This window comes from Bacillus rossius, chromosome 2 (assembly GCF_032445375.1).
Source record: "Bacillus rossius redtenbacheri isolate Brsri chromosome 2, Brsri_v3, whole genome shotgun sequence".
Classification (NCBI taxonomy): domain Eukaryota; kingdom Metazoa; phylum Arthropoda; class Insecta; order Phasmatodea; family Bacillidae; genus Bacillus; species Bacillus rossius.
Genome location: NC_086331.1, coordinates 17,023,154 through 17,042,273, shown reverse-complemented (window position 1 = coordinate 17,042,273; position 19,120 = coordinate 17,023,154). Strand labels below are relative to the sequence as shown.

At 36.1% G+C, this 19,120-nt stretch overlaps 1 protein-coding gene across 1 annotated transcript in view; it reads left to right on the top strand.

Moving 5' to 3' along the window:
* LOC134528847 (uncharacterized) overlaps positions 1–19,120 on the top strand; it is a 217,637-nt gene that overhangs the window by 107,157 nt on the left and 91,360 nt on the right. Inside the window, exons 16-18 of the mRNA XM_063362514.1 lie at positions 4,553–4,664; positions 10,151–10,221; positions 16,034–16,145. Of these exons, the coding sequence (XP_063218584.1) occupies positions 4,553–4,664; positions 10,151–10,221; positions 16,034–16,145 (295 nt within the window). The remainder of the gene's footprint in view (positions 1–4,552; positions 4,665–10,150; positions 10,222–16,033; positions 16,146–19,120) is intronic.

Below are 19,120 nucleotides of genomic sequence, written 5' to 3'. Positions count from 1 at the left end.
GAGTAGCTTCGTAGTCAAGAACTCATGCAGACTTGAAGTCCTGTATCCTCGCAGTCACATAAACTTGTGTTCTAGAAGCTTCGTAGCTCTGTAGCCTTGCAGTCTCGTAAACTTTAAGATTCGTAGGCGTGTAGTCTCGTAACCTCATGGCTCGTAGTCGTGTAGTCATGATGTCTTGGGACCTCATAGAATTGTAGCTACGTAAGCAAGTAGCCTTGTAATCTTATAACATAATGCTGATGGAGCAGTTGGAGCTTTAAACACTCGAAGGTAGTTGGTGGAGTCTTGTAGACTCGTAGAATTGAAGCTTTGTATCCAAGTTTTCTTGTAGCCATGTCGTCTTGCATTTATTTGGAGCCGAGTAGACTTGTATCCTTGTAGCTTCATAGTCATGTTTTTACGTAGCCACGCGGTATTTTAGCCATGCAGACTCGCCGCAGCAATGTATAAGTCATAACCAGCTAGATCCTTTTAGACTCGTAGCCTTGAGACCTCATAGTCTCTTAAACTCGTAGCATTCTAGCCAAATATCATTGGCGCTGATGAAACAAAAAGCTGTTGGAGCAATTGGAGCCTTTTGGAGCCTTCGATGTATGTAGCTGTATCAAAACAACATCACTGCAGATACTGTAGCAAGGTGTTTACCTTGATAAAGAATGCTGAACGGTATGAGAAGAATGATTGTGTTAAAAACCCACTACGCAAAATGTTAAGCTGTAATCGGTGTATCAGGTTGTTAACACGAATTGACGGATTAAAAATACATGGTAGAACATGTAAAGCCAAGCCTACTTACGTCATAGATCACATCGATGGATCCACTAGACTAAAGAATACAACAATAATTTTTCCTTGACCTGAGCGAGATGGTATTAGATCGATCGATCATGTTGAAGAACATAAATTGAAGGATGCTGATGGCTTCGTGAAGACTGAAACTAATGGAAGTAACAACACCGTGAAAAGTGAGAATACAACCAAGCCGATATTCAGTAGATTCACAATACTTTGTAAAAATGATGGACTCCTAAAAATGAAGCATGAAGATGAAGACACTTCGACGTCAACGCTATCGAATTCATACGGTAATCTGGGTGAAGACGGTGCCTTCTACGGTGATTGCTACAGTGACTCTGAAGCTGATGGCGTGATCGAAGACTGTGCTGAAGCACCTCAAGCATGTAAGAGCGAAGACTGTGATGGTGGATTGAGACCGAAACGATGGAAATGACGTGTTGCAATAAATAAATCTGATCAAGCTTGTGATAATCACTGGCTCGATGACGAAAGTAACCTTGTGGATGACGATAAAACGGTAGACACCAGAGATAATAATATTTATTATAAACGTGCAAGGAAGATGGTGACAGAAGAGATTGATAACACATCGTTGAAACAACCAAACATATTGGATGACCGGCTAAGACTGATGGTGGCATCTGTTCGTAGAGGAAACTACTCGTATATCGAGGAAGTATCGTCCATACTTAAAGAACTTCGGAAAGCTGGCTACATACAATAATAAATTGTTTAACTTTCATGTGTGTACTATTGACAAATAAATAAATTATTATATATTTTAAAGTATGTTTTATTTCTTGTATTCTGATTTCCAACTAAGCGTGTGTGTTTCCGATACTGTATGTGTGATCATTCCGTTTCCTGTGTGTACTGCGTGTATACGTTTCGTTTCCTGTGTGTACTGTGTGTACGTTTCGTTTCCTGTGTGTACTGTGTGTACGTTTCGTTTCCTGTGTGTACTGTGTGTACTTTCCGTTTCCTGTGTGTAATGTGTGTATACATTTCGTTTCCTGTGTGTACTGTGTGTACGTTTCGTTTCCTGTGTGTACGTTCCGTTTCCTGTGTGTACTGTGTGTACGTTCCGTTTCCTGTGTGTACTGTGTGTATACGTTTCGTTTCCTGTGTGTACGTTCCGTTTCCTGTGTGTACTGTGTGTACGTTCCGTTTCCTGTGTGTACTGTGTGTACGTTCCGTTTCCTGTGTGTACTGTGTGTACGTTCCGTTTCCTGTGTGTAATGTGTGTATACGTTTCGTTTCCTGTGTGTACTGTGTGTACGTTTCGTTTCCTGTGTGTACTGTGTGTACGTTCCGTTTCCTGTGTGTAATGTGTGTATACGTTTCGTTTCCTATTGAATTTATGTAATAAATTTTTTTAAAAGAACTTGCGGTGTTTTTTTTTAAAACCAACACTTTTTTAGTATTTTTTTTTTAAATTAAAGATGTTTTGTATCGGCCAGGGATCGAACCAAGGACCTTAGTCGATCCAATCAATCATTATATGGATTAAAAATTTATTTAATTAATTTTGGATTTTTTTCCCGCTTTTCTAGCTACATTATTACATGATTTCAAGATGGTGGTCGAATTTCAAGATGGTGGGGGGCACCTCCATAATAAATGATTACTGCACTGTAGCGGGTTAGAATAAAACTATCAAGATGGGAATGTCCTCTATAATACAAGTACACACACAAGATGGCGTACTCCGGCTGGTGGTGGCTCCTGCTAGCATGTACTGAACATAAAATGTCGGATCCATGATGGCCGACAAGGACAAAGTCAAATTTCAAGGACAAAGTCCAATTTCAAGGTCAAGGTCAAATTTCAAGGTCAAGGTCAAATTTCAAGGTCAAGGTCAAAGGTCAAGGTCAAGGTCAAAGGTCAAGGTCAAAGTTCAAGGTCAAGGTCAAAGTTCAAGGTCAAAGTTCAAGGTCAAGGTCAAAGTTCAAGGTCAAGGTCAAAGTTCAAGGTCAAAGTTTAATGTTAATATACAAGGTTAAAGGTATGGAGAACAGAACAATATATTAACATGACGTCAGCACACTCTAGCAGACGAAAACAAGATGGTGGACTCCAGCGGACGAAGACAAGATGGCGGACATGATGTCATACCAGCTGATGGTAAATACCTTGTTATTGGTGGAGGTAGGTCAGTCTGTAGGTGGCTTCTGTGGTGGAAGGATCTGATTTTTTTATTTTTTGCCCTCACCGGGTTCGAACCTAGGACGGTAATCGATATAATCAATCGGAATTCTATTAAGTTAATTTCTTGATGAATTTTGGAATTTTTCCCGATTTTCTAACATAAAAATTACGGATTTCCAAGATGGCGTCTAAATTTCAAGATGGTGACTGAATTTCAAGATGGCAACCATAACGATAATTGCAACATTAATAGGATCCAATATGGTGGTCGTAACGTAAAGTGTAAGAATGGTATAGTACTCAACCAAGATGGCGGGTGTAACGAAATATGCAACATTTAAATAATCCAAGATGGCGACCGTAACGATAACTTAAACAGTGGTTTTTAAGATTTTTATTTAATTCGATTATTTAAATTTTTTAATGATTTTTAAAAATTTTCACGATTTTCTAACATAAAAATTGAAGATTTTCAAGATGAAGTCTAAAGTTCAAGATGGCGACCATAACGAAAATTGCAACGATGACATCATAATTCAAAATGGCGGACAACACAATGTCGGAATTTTCTAGAAAACAAAATGACGTCATCCAAAATGGTGGATCCAAGATGGCCGCCGTGATCTACTTGTCCCGTTACGCTGTGTCCCGTTACGCTGTGTCCCGTTACGCCGGCTGCACGCACGAAAAAGTGTCACGTTACGCGGTGTCCTGTTACGCTCATCAAAGATGGCCGCCGTGACGTCACAATCCAAGATGGCGGGAAGGACACACAGCTCCACAGCCTGCAGCCTGTTTTCGGAGGAACATTCGTATACTACTTTTTTGCTTGACCTTTGACTATAAAATTTGTCTTTGACCTTGACCTTGATCTATAACATCGAAGAACTTTTTGATTGCCACCATCTAGGTATCGGTGCGCTCCACTCTAAGATTGTTATGTTACTGTAAAACATTCCACCATTATGCATTTTAGGTTACAGCCACCATCTTGGATTATGATATTAAAACCATCTTATTCAGTTCTATAATTATGTCCTCCATATTGTTTTCTTTCGCCGAAGGCCACCACTTGTATGACATCACAACATATATTTTTAATTTTATTAGCATTTAATTTTACTTGCGACTACATATTTTTTACTGTCGAGGGATGACTAGAAGTGCGCATACAGCTGATAACAGCACGGGACATTTTTCGGAAATCGATAGAAAAGAAGGGGCGTGGGGAATATTTTTCAGAATTTAATCTCTTTCATATGGGAGGAGCCTTTATGGTGCCATGAACTAATAAACAATATATAAAATGTGAATTATAATTTTTTTTACTTTAATTTGTGATTATCAGTTACAAAAATTCTCAAACATCAACATCTTACTTGTTTTTAGTTTTTACCCACATAATGAGGCGATAGGGTGATAGTTTCCTATCACCTCCCTCCATCTGTTGTAATCCTTAATTTACCTTGAAAGATTTCATTATCCAAATACCGAATCAAGGTTTCTAATTTACTTAGATAAAAACATTGTGTTTTAATTTTAAATAAGTAGGTATATGTAAATTCCCTGAAATGACACAGTTTCACGAAGTATTTCTCACGAACAGCTGAAAGAGTCGGAGGCCCGCCTGCCGGAGGAACATCAGGATCCAGATGTCGACGGAGTTGCTGTTGGCGGAACTTCAGCTGCGCCGGCAGCAGCGGAGATACAGCGACCAAGTAGGTCAAGCTTTCAGTGCTGCATGACTTTAAACATTTCAGTGAGGGATGTCGTCAGTACCCCCACCCTCAACCCATCTTCGCTTCTACCTTTTCTGTTGGGATTCGTACTGAAAGGTCCAGACATATATTTCTTTTTTGATAACTTCAGTGATATTCTTAGTAGCGCAACACGAACATGCACTTTATTAGCATGAACAGTTCGTTGGAGAAATATTTCTATTCAATTTATTTCAGTATAACACCTATACAAATAACTTTAAATGTGAAACATTATATTATCACGGGAAGGATAGTTTTACAAGATAATTTTGTGCATTCTGTTAATAATATGTATTAGAAGTAAATACAATATAATTTTTATAAATAAGTTAACGAAATATAATTTTGATTAATAACTGTTCAGCAATTAAAAATCGAATTGTGTAATTTGGAAACAAATCTGAGTTACACCTATGTAATATGTATATGCCTAAAGAGAAAATTTTTATGAACCACAAGGATGTTATAGGACCATACTCTATAGACACTTCTAGTCACTTCAACGCATATTTCACTCGATGTCGAGACGTAACTTTTCAGTTATATTGCACATGGCTAGGTTCTAAATGAGGTGCCTAGTGCATCGGTCTGCCATTTTGGATTATGACATCACGGTGGACATCTTAGGTGACCTTGACCCCGGCCGCCATCTTGGAATTGAGTGCCACACTAAAGAACGTCGCAATTTCGATACGTTGGCATCGCATTTAGAGTTTCCAAACCATGAATATTGCACGTTTCTTTACGGTTACAGCACTATAGAGTGTCCTACTCCCAAATGTTGCATTTTTCGTTACTTTTATATCACCATCGAGTGCCTCACCACCATTGAGACTAGCGCTCTTGAGATACACTCTTCGATTGTTTGTAGGACGCCATCTTGTATTCGTCTTCAGGATTCCTACGTCATGAATTCTGTTGTCACAACTGTCAACTTGTTTTCGTCTGCTGGATTCACTTTTATTGGATTCTGACATCCCAGACGCCACCTTGATTTCGTCGCTGGAGATCGATATCTTGGATGACATAATTTTTCCATTTTTGTTGCTACTGTTTGTTCCTAGAGTGTGCCATCTTCACTCTCTCTAGTAAACATAAGGTCGATTATTCATTACCTACCAGTGTGGTTACTACCATTATGTACAAATTAAATATAATTTTTTATACACGGGAACGAGTTGATTAGAATCATAACAAGTAGGTAGGACCTCTGGTATGGAAAACATTCGAATTTGAACACATGGCTATCGAGACTCATTTAAAACCAAGAATTAAAATAGGTATATATAAATAACACACATTCAGACTTGTTATTTTCTAATATGTAGGCATAATAACAGCAACTGATGGTGGCCAAGTCACAATTTTTTTTAAATTTTGCTACTAGAAGCAAGTGTCGCGTATTGTACACGTCTGTCAAATACACACTGCAATCATATTGGTTTATATTTTACTTTCTTGAATGCATTAGAGTCAGTCACTATACCATCAGATGTCTTAGCATTCTCCATATTGCCAGCCATCTTTACCAGATTATTGAAAATGCTGATATTATTAACAAAATAATTCGGAAAATTTTCCAAATAAAAAAATTACCTTATATTATATGGATTGTTCGATTGATTTGAGTCTTTAGTGCGATCCTTGGTGTATGAAAACGTTATTTTGGCTTAAAAATACTTATTAATTCAAATATGGCGAACTGTCCCGAACAAGCTTTAAGTGACCAATCTACCAGATCCTAGGAAGCCGCCGATGTCATATTGTCCGCAATATTAAAAAATTCTGATTATTAATATAAATATTTGAAAATGTCTAAACTTAACTAAATATACTTTTTAATATATTAATTTCTATCCTTGGTTCAAACTTCATTCGAGGCAAAAACCAAGACCTTTTAGCACAAATAAAATTATTAAAATTAATCATCTTCACTGCACTCTATAAGCGATAAACTCACCGCCTGAATAAATATGTTACACAACATCACTATAATTACCACTTATTCTGTATTCAGTGCACATTATGACTACTATATTGCAAAATACAAGCATATAGGCCAAGCGTCTTGGTCTTTAGCAAGTATGCAATACGTTCAAGATAACACCAACGGCAATAATCTAGGCCAAGCTTATCAGAACCACGATACATCCTTTCTTGATACCTGTCACCCATTTTAAACAAGAAATAACCTATTTAGAGCAAACTATACACTAGTCTAAGCAAACAGAACAACTGACTAAGAATAATGTATTTTACTATAGGACTTAGAATCCCTGAAAAATGCTTTATGCTTACTACAAGACCAAGATGATCTGAACATTTAATCTGTATTCCTTACTACAGACTTCACTACGCACATTCATTTAGGACACACAAAATGTGATGCACATTCATCAAAAGATACATATATATGTTATCTAGGACACAATTTAGACGTACTTTTATAACGCACATTATTCATGAAAGAAGACGCATATAAAACCAAAAGGACGCACATTGAAATACACAATCGTCATTTAGGACTAACATTTGTTTGCATATTCATCTCGGTAAGATACGATAGAATACGATTTGCAGGATATAAACGACATGATATAATGGGATACGATAGGTAGGATACGTTTGGTAAGATACATTCGGTACGTTACGATCAGTAGGGTACTATCATAAGGATACGATATGATACACTTAATGCGATCTTCAGGATTCTACCGGAATGATACGATATGTTACTGAGGCATCTCTTATATTAATTCATGAGTTCAGAGGCTGCCTTTGAATACAACATAAAATATGCAGGGTAGAAAAAATACCACAAGATAGAAATAAATAGAAAATATCGACATTCAAAGAGTTATCCCACTTTATTAAATTTCTCAAACACTTATTAAGTTTGCAGTTATAACTTTGTACACAGTACAGAAAATTAAATACCAATCATTGCTACAAACTGGGGTCAAAACGCTCGAAATAACGTTACTAAAACAGCTAAAAACGGAATTGAAATTTATACACATATTAATTAAAAAGGTTACCAAAGACTTGCTATAAACATAGCAAGTGCTGAATGATGACCTACTTTAAAATTATAAATGCACCGCTAAACTACATTAATAACAAGAGTGCTTTAAAAATAACAAATAAATAATTTTAAACATTATAAAAATGTACTTCAGAACCACCACGACTCAAATAACAGAGTGTACTTAAAGTCTTGCAATGAGTAAAAGTTTAACTCCTCTTTGAGTTCAACATTGACCGCCACAAATTTTATAAGGAATAAAGTCACTAGATGAAAGTCCGTTATGAAGTTAACAAGAATAGTTCCAATTGCAAGAATAGGCTACTGAAACGGAATTTAAATAATTGTCACTTCAATATCCTGTGTTGTGAAGGTATTGTGCAGAGAATCTTAACAGTCGAGTTCTTTTAAATTGAAAAGCTGTAATCACTATAATATTAAATCGTGCAGAAATACCGCAGCCTTTTCCCAATAAACACCACGCTGCCAGAGATAACACCAGCTAGCAAATATCCCAGAGTCCCTCGTTACGACGCTTTATTAAAAAAATAATCCACAGAACGGTAAAGTTAATGCTATAGGATGTCCGAACATAATTAGTTCACTATTATTCGGCTCAAAATTAATATAACTATGAATTTCAAGCTGCCCTTAAATATTAATGTAAGTGGATACGTAAGCATTGTTGTTAGAAATACTATTTGTTGTGGAAAATTACTACGACACATTAAGTACTCAAGTAATTCCGCAATAGCTTGTTTGGGGCCATGCACTATATGTTCTCAGAACAGTTATTATACACGCAGCTTGGAGCCACATGCATTCTGCCTCGAAGCACACATTTAACCATAAAGAGGGAAAGTCCAGTTCCATAGTGCGAAGTAAAGTTGCACCCAAAAAAAAAAAAAATAAAGAACAGAAAAAACGTTTTTATGACAAAAATCTACTGCAACGATATTTGGGTAGCTTCGTGAAAGTTTATTTCAGAGTGGACGAAAGAATTTGCAAACAACTGCACTGTATGTTTCCAGTAGGCACTTCCTTTTCATAGACACGTTATTGAAGAGAAGTTACTTTAAATAGCTCTCCCGATTTGTGGCCAACATTTCAGGGAAGAAGCTCACTTTTAAAACAGTAGCGCCGCAGGATTGGGCTCTGCCTCGGGCTTCGCTGTGGCCAGGAACACACAGCCCGGCTCCCCGTGTTGCGGGTTGCCTACAGTGGCGTAGGTTAGGCGCAGTGTAGATACTGACCTACTGCAATGCATCCCGAACCAGAACTGCGTGAACGCGACATAGCTCGCCAACAGGTGGAGTAGTGGTGACACTAGTGTCACCCCGCGCCTACGAAGCAATCTAAAACATTTCCGTAGTTAGGGTACACCGCAAAGAAATGTTCAAGAACGGGGGAGAAACAAAACTATAGCGAGACTAACATATAAGTAGTACTAAGACAAAATTAAATCAAATTAAACAAATAAAACAAATAAAAAATTACAGCATATTCGAAATACATACATATATATATATTATTTGGGGAAATTTAAATTTGAACACACGCCTCAATTCGATCATCAAGATACAATAGGATCTGGTTCCATCTTTCTCTACAATTGATCCAAATGGCTACAATAACTTCAACATGGAATTTGTTTTTCAGATGCATGTAGTTTAATCAATTTTTTTATTGTATGTTGCTCGACTCTCGATGTTAATTTTTCTTCACACGTTAGTTAATTTTCCTACGTTTTGCGAAGTAAGAAGAAATCTTAACCATTCAATTAATATATTTCGGTCTTTACACAACGTGAGACTCACATACAACGAAAAAACCACACATTTTGGACAAACGTTCTTCAAGAGGACGTATATTTAAACACTAATTTCTAACGTTTTTCACTTGCCTCTTTCCTGTCTTGGACCTTGTGCCTGCCTTGCATGCTTCCTGTGTTGATATATAGATTTGTCTTGGCCTTTGCCCGGCTTGGACCATATGTCGTGCTGGCTTCGTACATGTTTCGGGCCACGTAACGGAACTGCATCGGCCATTTTGTTAATGAAGAGAAAATATGATTTAGGCTTTTGTCACACAGATTATAGGAATCGGTTTATTGGAAATATGATTTGCTGGTTCGTGGCTAAGTTGCAATGAACAATAATTATAATTTTTTTTTAATATTTTACACATTTATTGATATGTGGTTTAAAGTCTGTTCGAAAAAATTATATAATATTAATATTCATTTTAAGTAAGAATGTTTTTTTCCAATTATTGTTCTTATTTTTTCAATGGAATCACCTGACAGTCTTGATGGTAGTGTTCGGAAACTTACATGTAAAATTGATTTTTGTATAATATTTGTTAGTTTGGCAAGTAGCATTTACTGGTTTAGTTTCTTACTGTATGGTATTGCCAACAGGTTCCGAAGGAGGCAGTGATTCATCGTTGAACTCGGAAGAGAAGGTTTCTTCAAGTCATCCTTCGAACGTGGTGAGCATCCTCAAATTCTTCAGTTCATTAATCCGTCAATTTATTATTATTTATTATTTCACTTTTTATATAAATGAAATGCCATTGTAACAATCTGGAAATTTTCAGTGGAAAAATTTTTGATACAGCAATGAGGCTGAGAGTTTATTCGAAATAAGTCAACTACCTAATTTGTTTTTCAATAAGTCAGTACTTCAATTCCATCCCATCAAATCTAGTTATCTTTAAAGGCGCATATGTCCACAGGATGTTAAGATTAATGCATTGCCAACATCATTTTAATCACAAATGGCGAGAATTTGTAAAAGCAATATCTTCGTGAAACTACACACCAAATAAAAATGCGAAATATTTAATTCCATGTTCATAAAGGAAAAAAAAATATATCTATACATATATTACATTAAAATTTTACTAAGACTGTGAATTTATATTGAAGTGTTTCAAATGGGCTGTCGAATATACACACACCCTAGACTATATTTTTGTAATTCAATGCCACATACTTGTAAAACAGCTGACTGCAATATTTGTGTTTTTTATGATGTGAGATTATTATGTCTACAGCTTATCATTTGAATGGTATGATGTTTATCGGCTGTTTGATTTAATAAAAACAATCAAAAATATATCTGTGTACAACATATTATCCGGCTTGAATATTAAGTGTGAGATGAGAAAATATACATTTGGTCTGCAATTTTAGGACTATGTATGTAGAGTTAAACTGGTTATAAGAAAATTACACGAGTTTGACTGGTCTCAACTTTTTATGATTAAATTCTACAAAGTTAAAATTTATTTATTATAATGGAAACACATGCGAAGAGCAGATTCTATTTGAATCGTTATTTATGAGGCATAAACAGCACTATTCCATGGTCGTAAGCGCCACTATATCACCCGTTTGACTTACTTAAATATAATAGTGTCTGTATCACAATTCCACTTTAGACACGGTTTTATTTAAATGCTAATTACATGGGTTTCTGTGCACAATCATGACACAAAGAAAAATTGTTTTTATTTTTACCAGGGAAAAAAATTTCAAATGGTTAAATATCACAGATCAATTTTAACTACTAGCTTTTGGATACGCATAACTATCTACACTTAAAGAACTATGAGTAGTGTAATTTTCTAAACGAAATTCATAATAAGATATAAACTTAAGTATATGCACTCGGTATAAAATGTTTTTTTATATTTATCTAAATACAGAAAAGCCAAAATCTTTGCAATTAGGTAAATGCATTGAACAACTGTGATTAAGCATCATACCGAATCAAAATGTAACAAATTCTACGTTTTTCAGTTTAATTCCACAATTTGCAGTAGTTTTTAACAGATTTATATCTGCAGTATCTGGGGCAAATGACTGATTTCCTTGACAAAACCCTGAAAATTAAAATAATATATTTATTTGTAATTCTATATTTTGTGTTATGTAATGTCCAGAGCAACTAAAACCAAAGGAAAAGGAACATTGTTACATCCGTTTACCTGTGAGAAGCCTTCAAAGTTTAGTGATTATACGACTTCCATATTTTTCGCTTAATAAGGTTCAAAAATTATGATAGTGTCATTCATGTTAGCGGCAAAAAACCTACATTGAATTTATTTTGCAATTACAAACCATCTTTTCCGATGTTGGTGATTCCGTTAAACATTATACATGTATGTATTAATTTGGTTATCAATTTTCTTTTCTGTGTAATGCGGAGTTCGGTTTACACATTCGTACATTCTTAGACTTACAAATTTGCTCCACAAGGCCTAACTTTGATTTTAGTGCTCACATATTCAGAAAACCTATCTTTATACCACGCACAAACACGACGTGCCACTCTTGCCAGCTGAGCGGATAGCGCGCATGAGTGCCGACGCGCGTGTGAGCCGCCTGGCGGCCCACAGGCGGGGCTGGACCTGTCCGGACAAGTTTTAGCAAGAGCAGGGCAGCCAGTAGTGAGTGCGAGTCATTTAGCGCAGGCTGCCTTCAATGCAGACATGTCGGTCACATTCACTTCACGTAGAAAGTAATATTTGGAGCCTTCGTTACTTACATGCGTGTGAACGTGTCGAAAATAAACTTGACATGACCGGTAGGAATGAATATTTTAGGTGTTCCTTAAGGAAAATAAGTTCGCGCGGTAGACAAAATGGGAATAGAACAACAGAACCGAAAAACATTTATTTATGCTTGCAACTTAATGCTGGAAAAAACAGTGCGAATCATTATAATTCGCTTCACCAACACTCCTTATTAATTATAGATAATAAAACCATCAATTTTATACATAGTATTTCCTTTGCATTCTGTTACTGTGTAAAAGCGTCTGTCGTAAAGAGAAAGTAAAAGTATAATAACAACCATTTGGTTGTTAGTGCTTAAAAGCATTTAATTAAGTTACAAAATTACTATCTGTTATTAATTATATGTTTCAGCTGGTTTTTGAAAATAGTACGATTATATCTCATAGGATCGCTTTAGATTCCTTCTTTTCATTTATTTCAATTTAAAATCTGCTTGCTATAAGTGACACCTGGACTACTAAGCTGGTTCTGTAGTAAAACTACAACTTCTTTGAGTTGCTTCTCATTTATTTAAAGCCGATTTTGCTCAACTGTACACAAGTCTTGGGATTGTTGTACTGATGCTATCAACGAAAACGAAATTCAGATCAAATGATTAATTTGCAGTGGCATGTTAAGAAAACACATAAAGACGAGACATATTGTTTTAGAAAATATGTCTTTCATAAATCACATATGTAAATGGTTTTGACTCAAAATAATAGGTACATTTACACATAAGAAATTACCAATTTCTTTATACAGTTATATATAAAAGTTTAAGTTTAGTTGTGATTTTGAAAAGAATTATTAAGATAAATCAGAGCTTCAATAGTACCTATTTAATCAAGTTTGCGTAGATAGCCTAAATAGATAAAGTGTTCAAAAAATTCTACAATGAACATATTTTTCCTACACAGAAGGTCACCCCAAAACTGATTTTAAGAGTACACGTGCGTGCAGTATAAGAAGGAAAGCGTTAAAGTGTATGACTTATGCTTCATCTGCAGTATCTTCTATTATAATTCAAATACACTAAAACTGTTAAATAATGAAGCGAATAGTTTTTTCCACTCTTTAAACTATTATTGCTGATAACTTTTTTTTTTTTAGAGGCAGTGAAGTTGATGATTAGGATAAGATTATTTATAGAGTAAGATTTTGTAATGACCTTAAAGGTATTTGTTCTCAACTTTGTTTAATTTTTTTTTTTATTTAAACAAATTTCTGCTTATATTTTGGCTTATCTATTGCACCCGCGTGGTAGTGAATAATTTCTATAACACTTTAGGCCCCTTCTGGGAGGGTTTTTCTCAGAGTGGTAAACTGATTGCCTTGCACTAACAACAAACAAATAATCAACAGTGAAATTACCATCAAACGAGAAGTTTCCCGAACGACTGTTATGAAAACAATTTATTCACATAGTAAATTCAAGGCGATCAACAGTTGCAGATGATAAATACACATGTTCAATTTATAACACATTAATTATTGATACATGATTTATACATGGTCCCATTAGACACACGGGGCAGAAGACCCTGATTACACGTCGCGATGTCAACTTGAACAAAAGTTTACATGCAGTATATCATATATAAAATTTAACTTTGCCCTTTAAATACTTATGACGAACAGGGAACGTAAAAACACAAACAAATTAAACCTGATCACCTTGGCTGCCAACGCTGGGATACACCACCAAATGAACAAAGACAAATGACGAAAACATGGTACGAGGCACGGTTGACAACGGGAGGAAAAGCCACAGAAAGATACTAATTGGAATTTACAAGGTGGCGGCCAAAACAATAATTTCGAAACAACAAGAAAGGAGAATTATAACATTTACGTTACATTTCGGGAGCGGCCACCGCGTCCCTTCCGCAATCACTCAATTTGAAGTCAACCGTACCTTAAGGGGCGAGTAGATCGGTCGGTGTCCCAGCGTCGAAACAGGAAGAGTCAGGGGGCGCATAGCCTTAAATAAACTAAGCTCAGATGGCGCTAGTGTAGTCAGCCACCACCGAAGAAACGACAAGAGGGGAAAGCGAGGGGTGGGAAGGGTTTAGGGGCAAAAGGGGGATGGAGGGAGTGAGAGGGAGGGAAGGCTGTGTGCACGGGCGCCCATGCAGCCCATTGCAACTCCCCACCCCTAGACTGCTGCTACCCAGAGTCGAAAAAAAATAAACCAAAAAGTGGTAGGCATCTTCTTCGGGATTCCGACGTCTTGAGAGGTCTGGACGAGCGCAGAGACGTTCGGCGACGGCGGCATGCGGCCACTTCGGGGAGATGCGGCGCGCGGCCGCAAGCTATTCAGCGGCGGAGATCAGCCGCCCGGGCGGCCGAGCGCAGATAGCTCCAGCCATGGAGCGAAATCCAGGAGCGCCTCCCGTAGGATGCCACACTGCGAATCTGTGCCCGACATTCATGATAATCATTAGAATAGGAAATTATGCATACTTTATGATTATGAATTTTGTTTGCTCATTTAGTAACAGGGATATGAAAAATTAAAATACATTACATTATATAAGAAATAAATATTTGTAAAAATATCTGACATTTATTCTACTGTGCAATGTGGGAGGTAATTATGTGTTTTCGGTAATGTACACTGTCTCCAAGTTAGAGTGTGGTACGAAACATAAATACCAAAACATAGTTTAACCTTTCATGGGCTGTTGGATTTTTAATTTACTGACAGAAAATTCGTGTTGGTAACTGAAGCAAGATCAGTTTAACTGTATTTAAAAATTGTACAGAATTAATTATTCTGTACAGTGTATTTTCGATAAACCACATCAGTAGTGTGGTTTGGTAGTTCCGAGGGCCGTATATTTATGCTTACTTCACGACTGTAACAAACAGCCACCATTTTGATAATGCTGTGACATGCACCATTTTGAATTATGATTTTATGGTGGCCAATTTTCAGACATTTGACCTTAATGTTTGCTTGACCTTTGACTATAAAATTTGTCTTTGGCCTTGACCTTGATCTATAACATCGAAGAACTTTTTGATTGCCACCATCTAGGTATCGGTGCGCTCCACTCTAAGATTGTTATGTTACTGTAAAACATTCCACCATTATGCATTTTAGGTTACAGCCACCATCTTGGATTATGATATTAAAACCATCTTATTCAGTTCTATAATTATGTCCTCCATATTGTTTTCTTTCGCCGAAGGCCACCACTTGTGTGACATCACAACATATATTTTTAATTTTATTAGCATTTAATTTTACTTGCGACTACATATTTTTTACTGTCGAGGAATGACTAGAAGTGCGCATACAGCTGAAAACAGCACGGGACATTTTTCGGAAATCGATAGAAAAGAAGGGGCGTGGGGAATATTTTTCGGAATTCAATCTCTTTCATATGGGAGGAGCCTTTATGGTGCCATGAACTAATAAACAATATATAAAATGTGAATTATAATTTTTTTTACTTTAATTTGTGATTATCAGTTACAAAAATTCTCAAACTTCAACATCTTACTTGTTTTTAGTTTTTACCCACATAATGAGGCGATAGGGTGATAGTTTCCTATCACCTCCCTCCATCTGTTGTAATCCTTAATTTACCTTGAAAGATTTCATTATCCAAATACCGACTCAAGGTTTCTAATTTACTTAGATAAATACATTGTGTTTTAATTTTAAATAAGTAGGTATATGTAAATTCCCTGAAATGACACAGTTTCACGAAGTATTTCTCACGAACAGCTGAAAGAGTCGGAGGCCCGCATGCCGGAGGAACATCAGGATCCAGACGTCGGCGGAGATGCTGTTGGCGGAACTTCAGCTGCGCCGGCAGCAGCGGAAATACAGCGACCAAGTAGGTCAAGCTTTCAGTGCTGCATGACTTTAAACATTTCAGTGAGGGATGTCGTCACTACCCCCAACCTCAACCCATCTTCGCTTCTACCTTTTCTGTTGCGATTCGTACTGAAAGGTCCAGACATATATTTCTTTTTTGATAACTTCAGTGATATTCTTAGTAGCGCAACACGAACATGCACTTTATTAGCATGAACAGTTCGTTGGAGAAATATTTCTATTCAATTTATTTCAGTATAACACCTATACAAATAACTTTAAATGTGAAACATTATATTATCACGGGAAGGATAGTTTTACAAGATAATTTTGTGCATTCTGTTAAAAATATGTATTATAATTAAATACAATATAATTTTTATAAATAAATTAACGAAATATAATTTTGATTAATAACTGTACAGCAATTAAAAATCGAATTGTGTAATTTGGAAACAAATCTGAGTTACACCTATGTAATATGTATATGCCTAAAGAGAAAATTTTTATGAACCACAAAGATGTTATAGGACCACACTCTATAGACACTTCTAGTCACTTCAACGCATATTTCACTCGATGTGGAGACGTAACTTTTTAGTTATATTGCACATGGCTGGGTTCTAAATGAGGTGCCTAGTGCATCGGTCTGCCATTTTGGATTATGACATCATGGTGGACATCTTAGGTGACCTTGACCCCGGCCGCCATCTTGGAATTGAGTGCCACACTAAAGAACGTCGCAATTTCGATACGTTGGCATCGCATTTAGAGTTTCCAAACCATGAATATTGCACGTTTCTTTACGGTTACAGCACTATAGAGTGTCCTACTCCCAAATGTTGCATTTTTCGTTACTTTTATATCACCATCGAGTGCCTCACCACCATTGAGACTAACGCTCTTGAGATACACTCTTCGATTGTTTGTAGGACGCCATCTTGTATTCGTCTGCAGGATTCCTACATCTTGAATTCTGACGTCACAACTGTCAACTTGTTTTCGTCTGCTGGATTCCGTTATATTGAATTCTGACATCCCAGACGCCACCTTGATTTCGTCGCTGGAGATCGATATCTTGGATGACATAATTTTGCCATTTTTGTTGCTACTGTTTGTTCCTAGAGTGTGCCATCTTCACTCTCTCTAGTAAACATAAGGTCGATTATTCATTACCTACCAGTGTGGTTACTACCATTATGTACAAATTAAATATAATTTTTTATACACGGGAACGAGTTGATTAGAATCATAACAAGTAGGTAGGACCTCTGGTATGGAAAACATTCGAATTTGAACACATGGCTATCGAGACACATTTAAAACCAAGAATTAAAATTGTATATATAAATAACACACATTCAGACTTGTTATTTTCTAATATGTAGGCATAATAACAGCAACTGATGGTGGCCAAGTCACAATTTTTTTTTAAATTTTGCTACTAGAAGCAAGTGTCGCGTATTGTACACGTCTGCCAAATACACGCTGCAATCATATTGGTTTATATTTTACTTTCTTGAATGCATTAGAGTCAGTCACTATACCATCAGATGTCTTAGCATTCTCCATATTGCCAGCCATCTTTACCAGATTATTGAAAATGCTGATATTATTAACAAAATAATTCGGAAAATTTTCCAAATAAAAAAATTACCTTATATTATATGGATTGTTCGATTGATTTGAGTCTTTAGTGCGATCCTTGGTGTATGAAAACGTTATTTTGGCTTAAAAATACTTATTAATTCAAATATGGCGAACTGTCCCGAACAAGCTTTAAGTGACCAATTTACCAGATCCTAGGAAGCCGCCGATGTCATATTGTCCGCAATATTGAAAAATTCTGATTATTAATATAAATATTTGGAAAATGTCAAAACTTATCTAAATATACTTTTTAATATATTGATTTTTATCCTTGGTTCAAACTTCATTCGAGGCAAAAACCAAGACCTTTTAGCACAAATATAATTATTAGAATTAATCATCTTCACTGCACTCTATAAGCGATAAACTCACCGCCTGAATAAATATGTTACACAACATCACTAATATTACCACTTATTCTGTATTCAGTGCACATTATGACTACTATATTGCAAAATACAAGCATATAGGCCAAGCGTCTTGGTCTTTAGCAAGTATGCAATACGTTCAAGATAACACCAACGGCAATAATCTAGGCCAAGCTTATCAGAACCACGATACATCCTTTCTTGATACCTGTCACCCATTTTAAACAAGAAATAACCTATTTAGAGCAAACTATACACTAGTCTAAGCAAACAGAACAACTGACTAAGTATAATGTATGTTACTATAGGACTTAGAATCCCTGAAAAATGCTTTATGCTTACTACAAGACCAAGATGATCTGAACATTTAATCTGTATTCCTTACTACAGACTTCACTACGCACATTCATTTAGGACACACAAAATGTGATGCACATACAACAAAAGATACATATATATGTTATCTAGGACACAATTTAGACGTACTTTTATGACGCACATTATTCAAAAAGGACGTGCCTTCATGAAAGAAGACGCATATAAAACCAAAAGGACGCACATTGAAATACACAATCGTCATTTAGGACTAACATTTGTTTGCATATTCATCTCGGTAAGATACGATAGAATACGATTTGCAGGATATAAACGACATGAAATAATGGGATACGATAGGTAGGATACGTTTGGTAAGATACATTCGGTACGTTACGATCAGTAGGGTACTATCATAAGGATACGATATAATACACTTAATGCGATCTTCAGGATACTACCGGAATGATACGATATGTTACTGAGGCATCTCTTATATTAATTCATGAGTTCAGAGGCTGCCTTTGAATACAACAAAAAATATGCAGGGTAGAAAAAATACCACAAGATAGAAATAAATAGAAAATATCGACATTCAAAGAGATATCCCACTTTATTAAATTTCTCAAACACTTATTAAGTTTGCAGTTATAACTTTGTA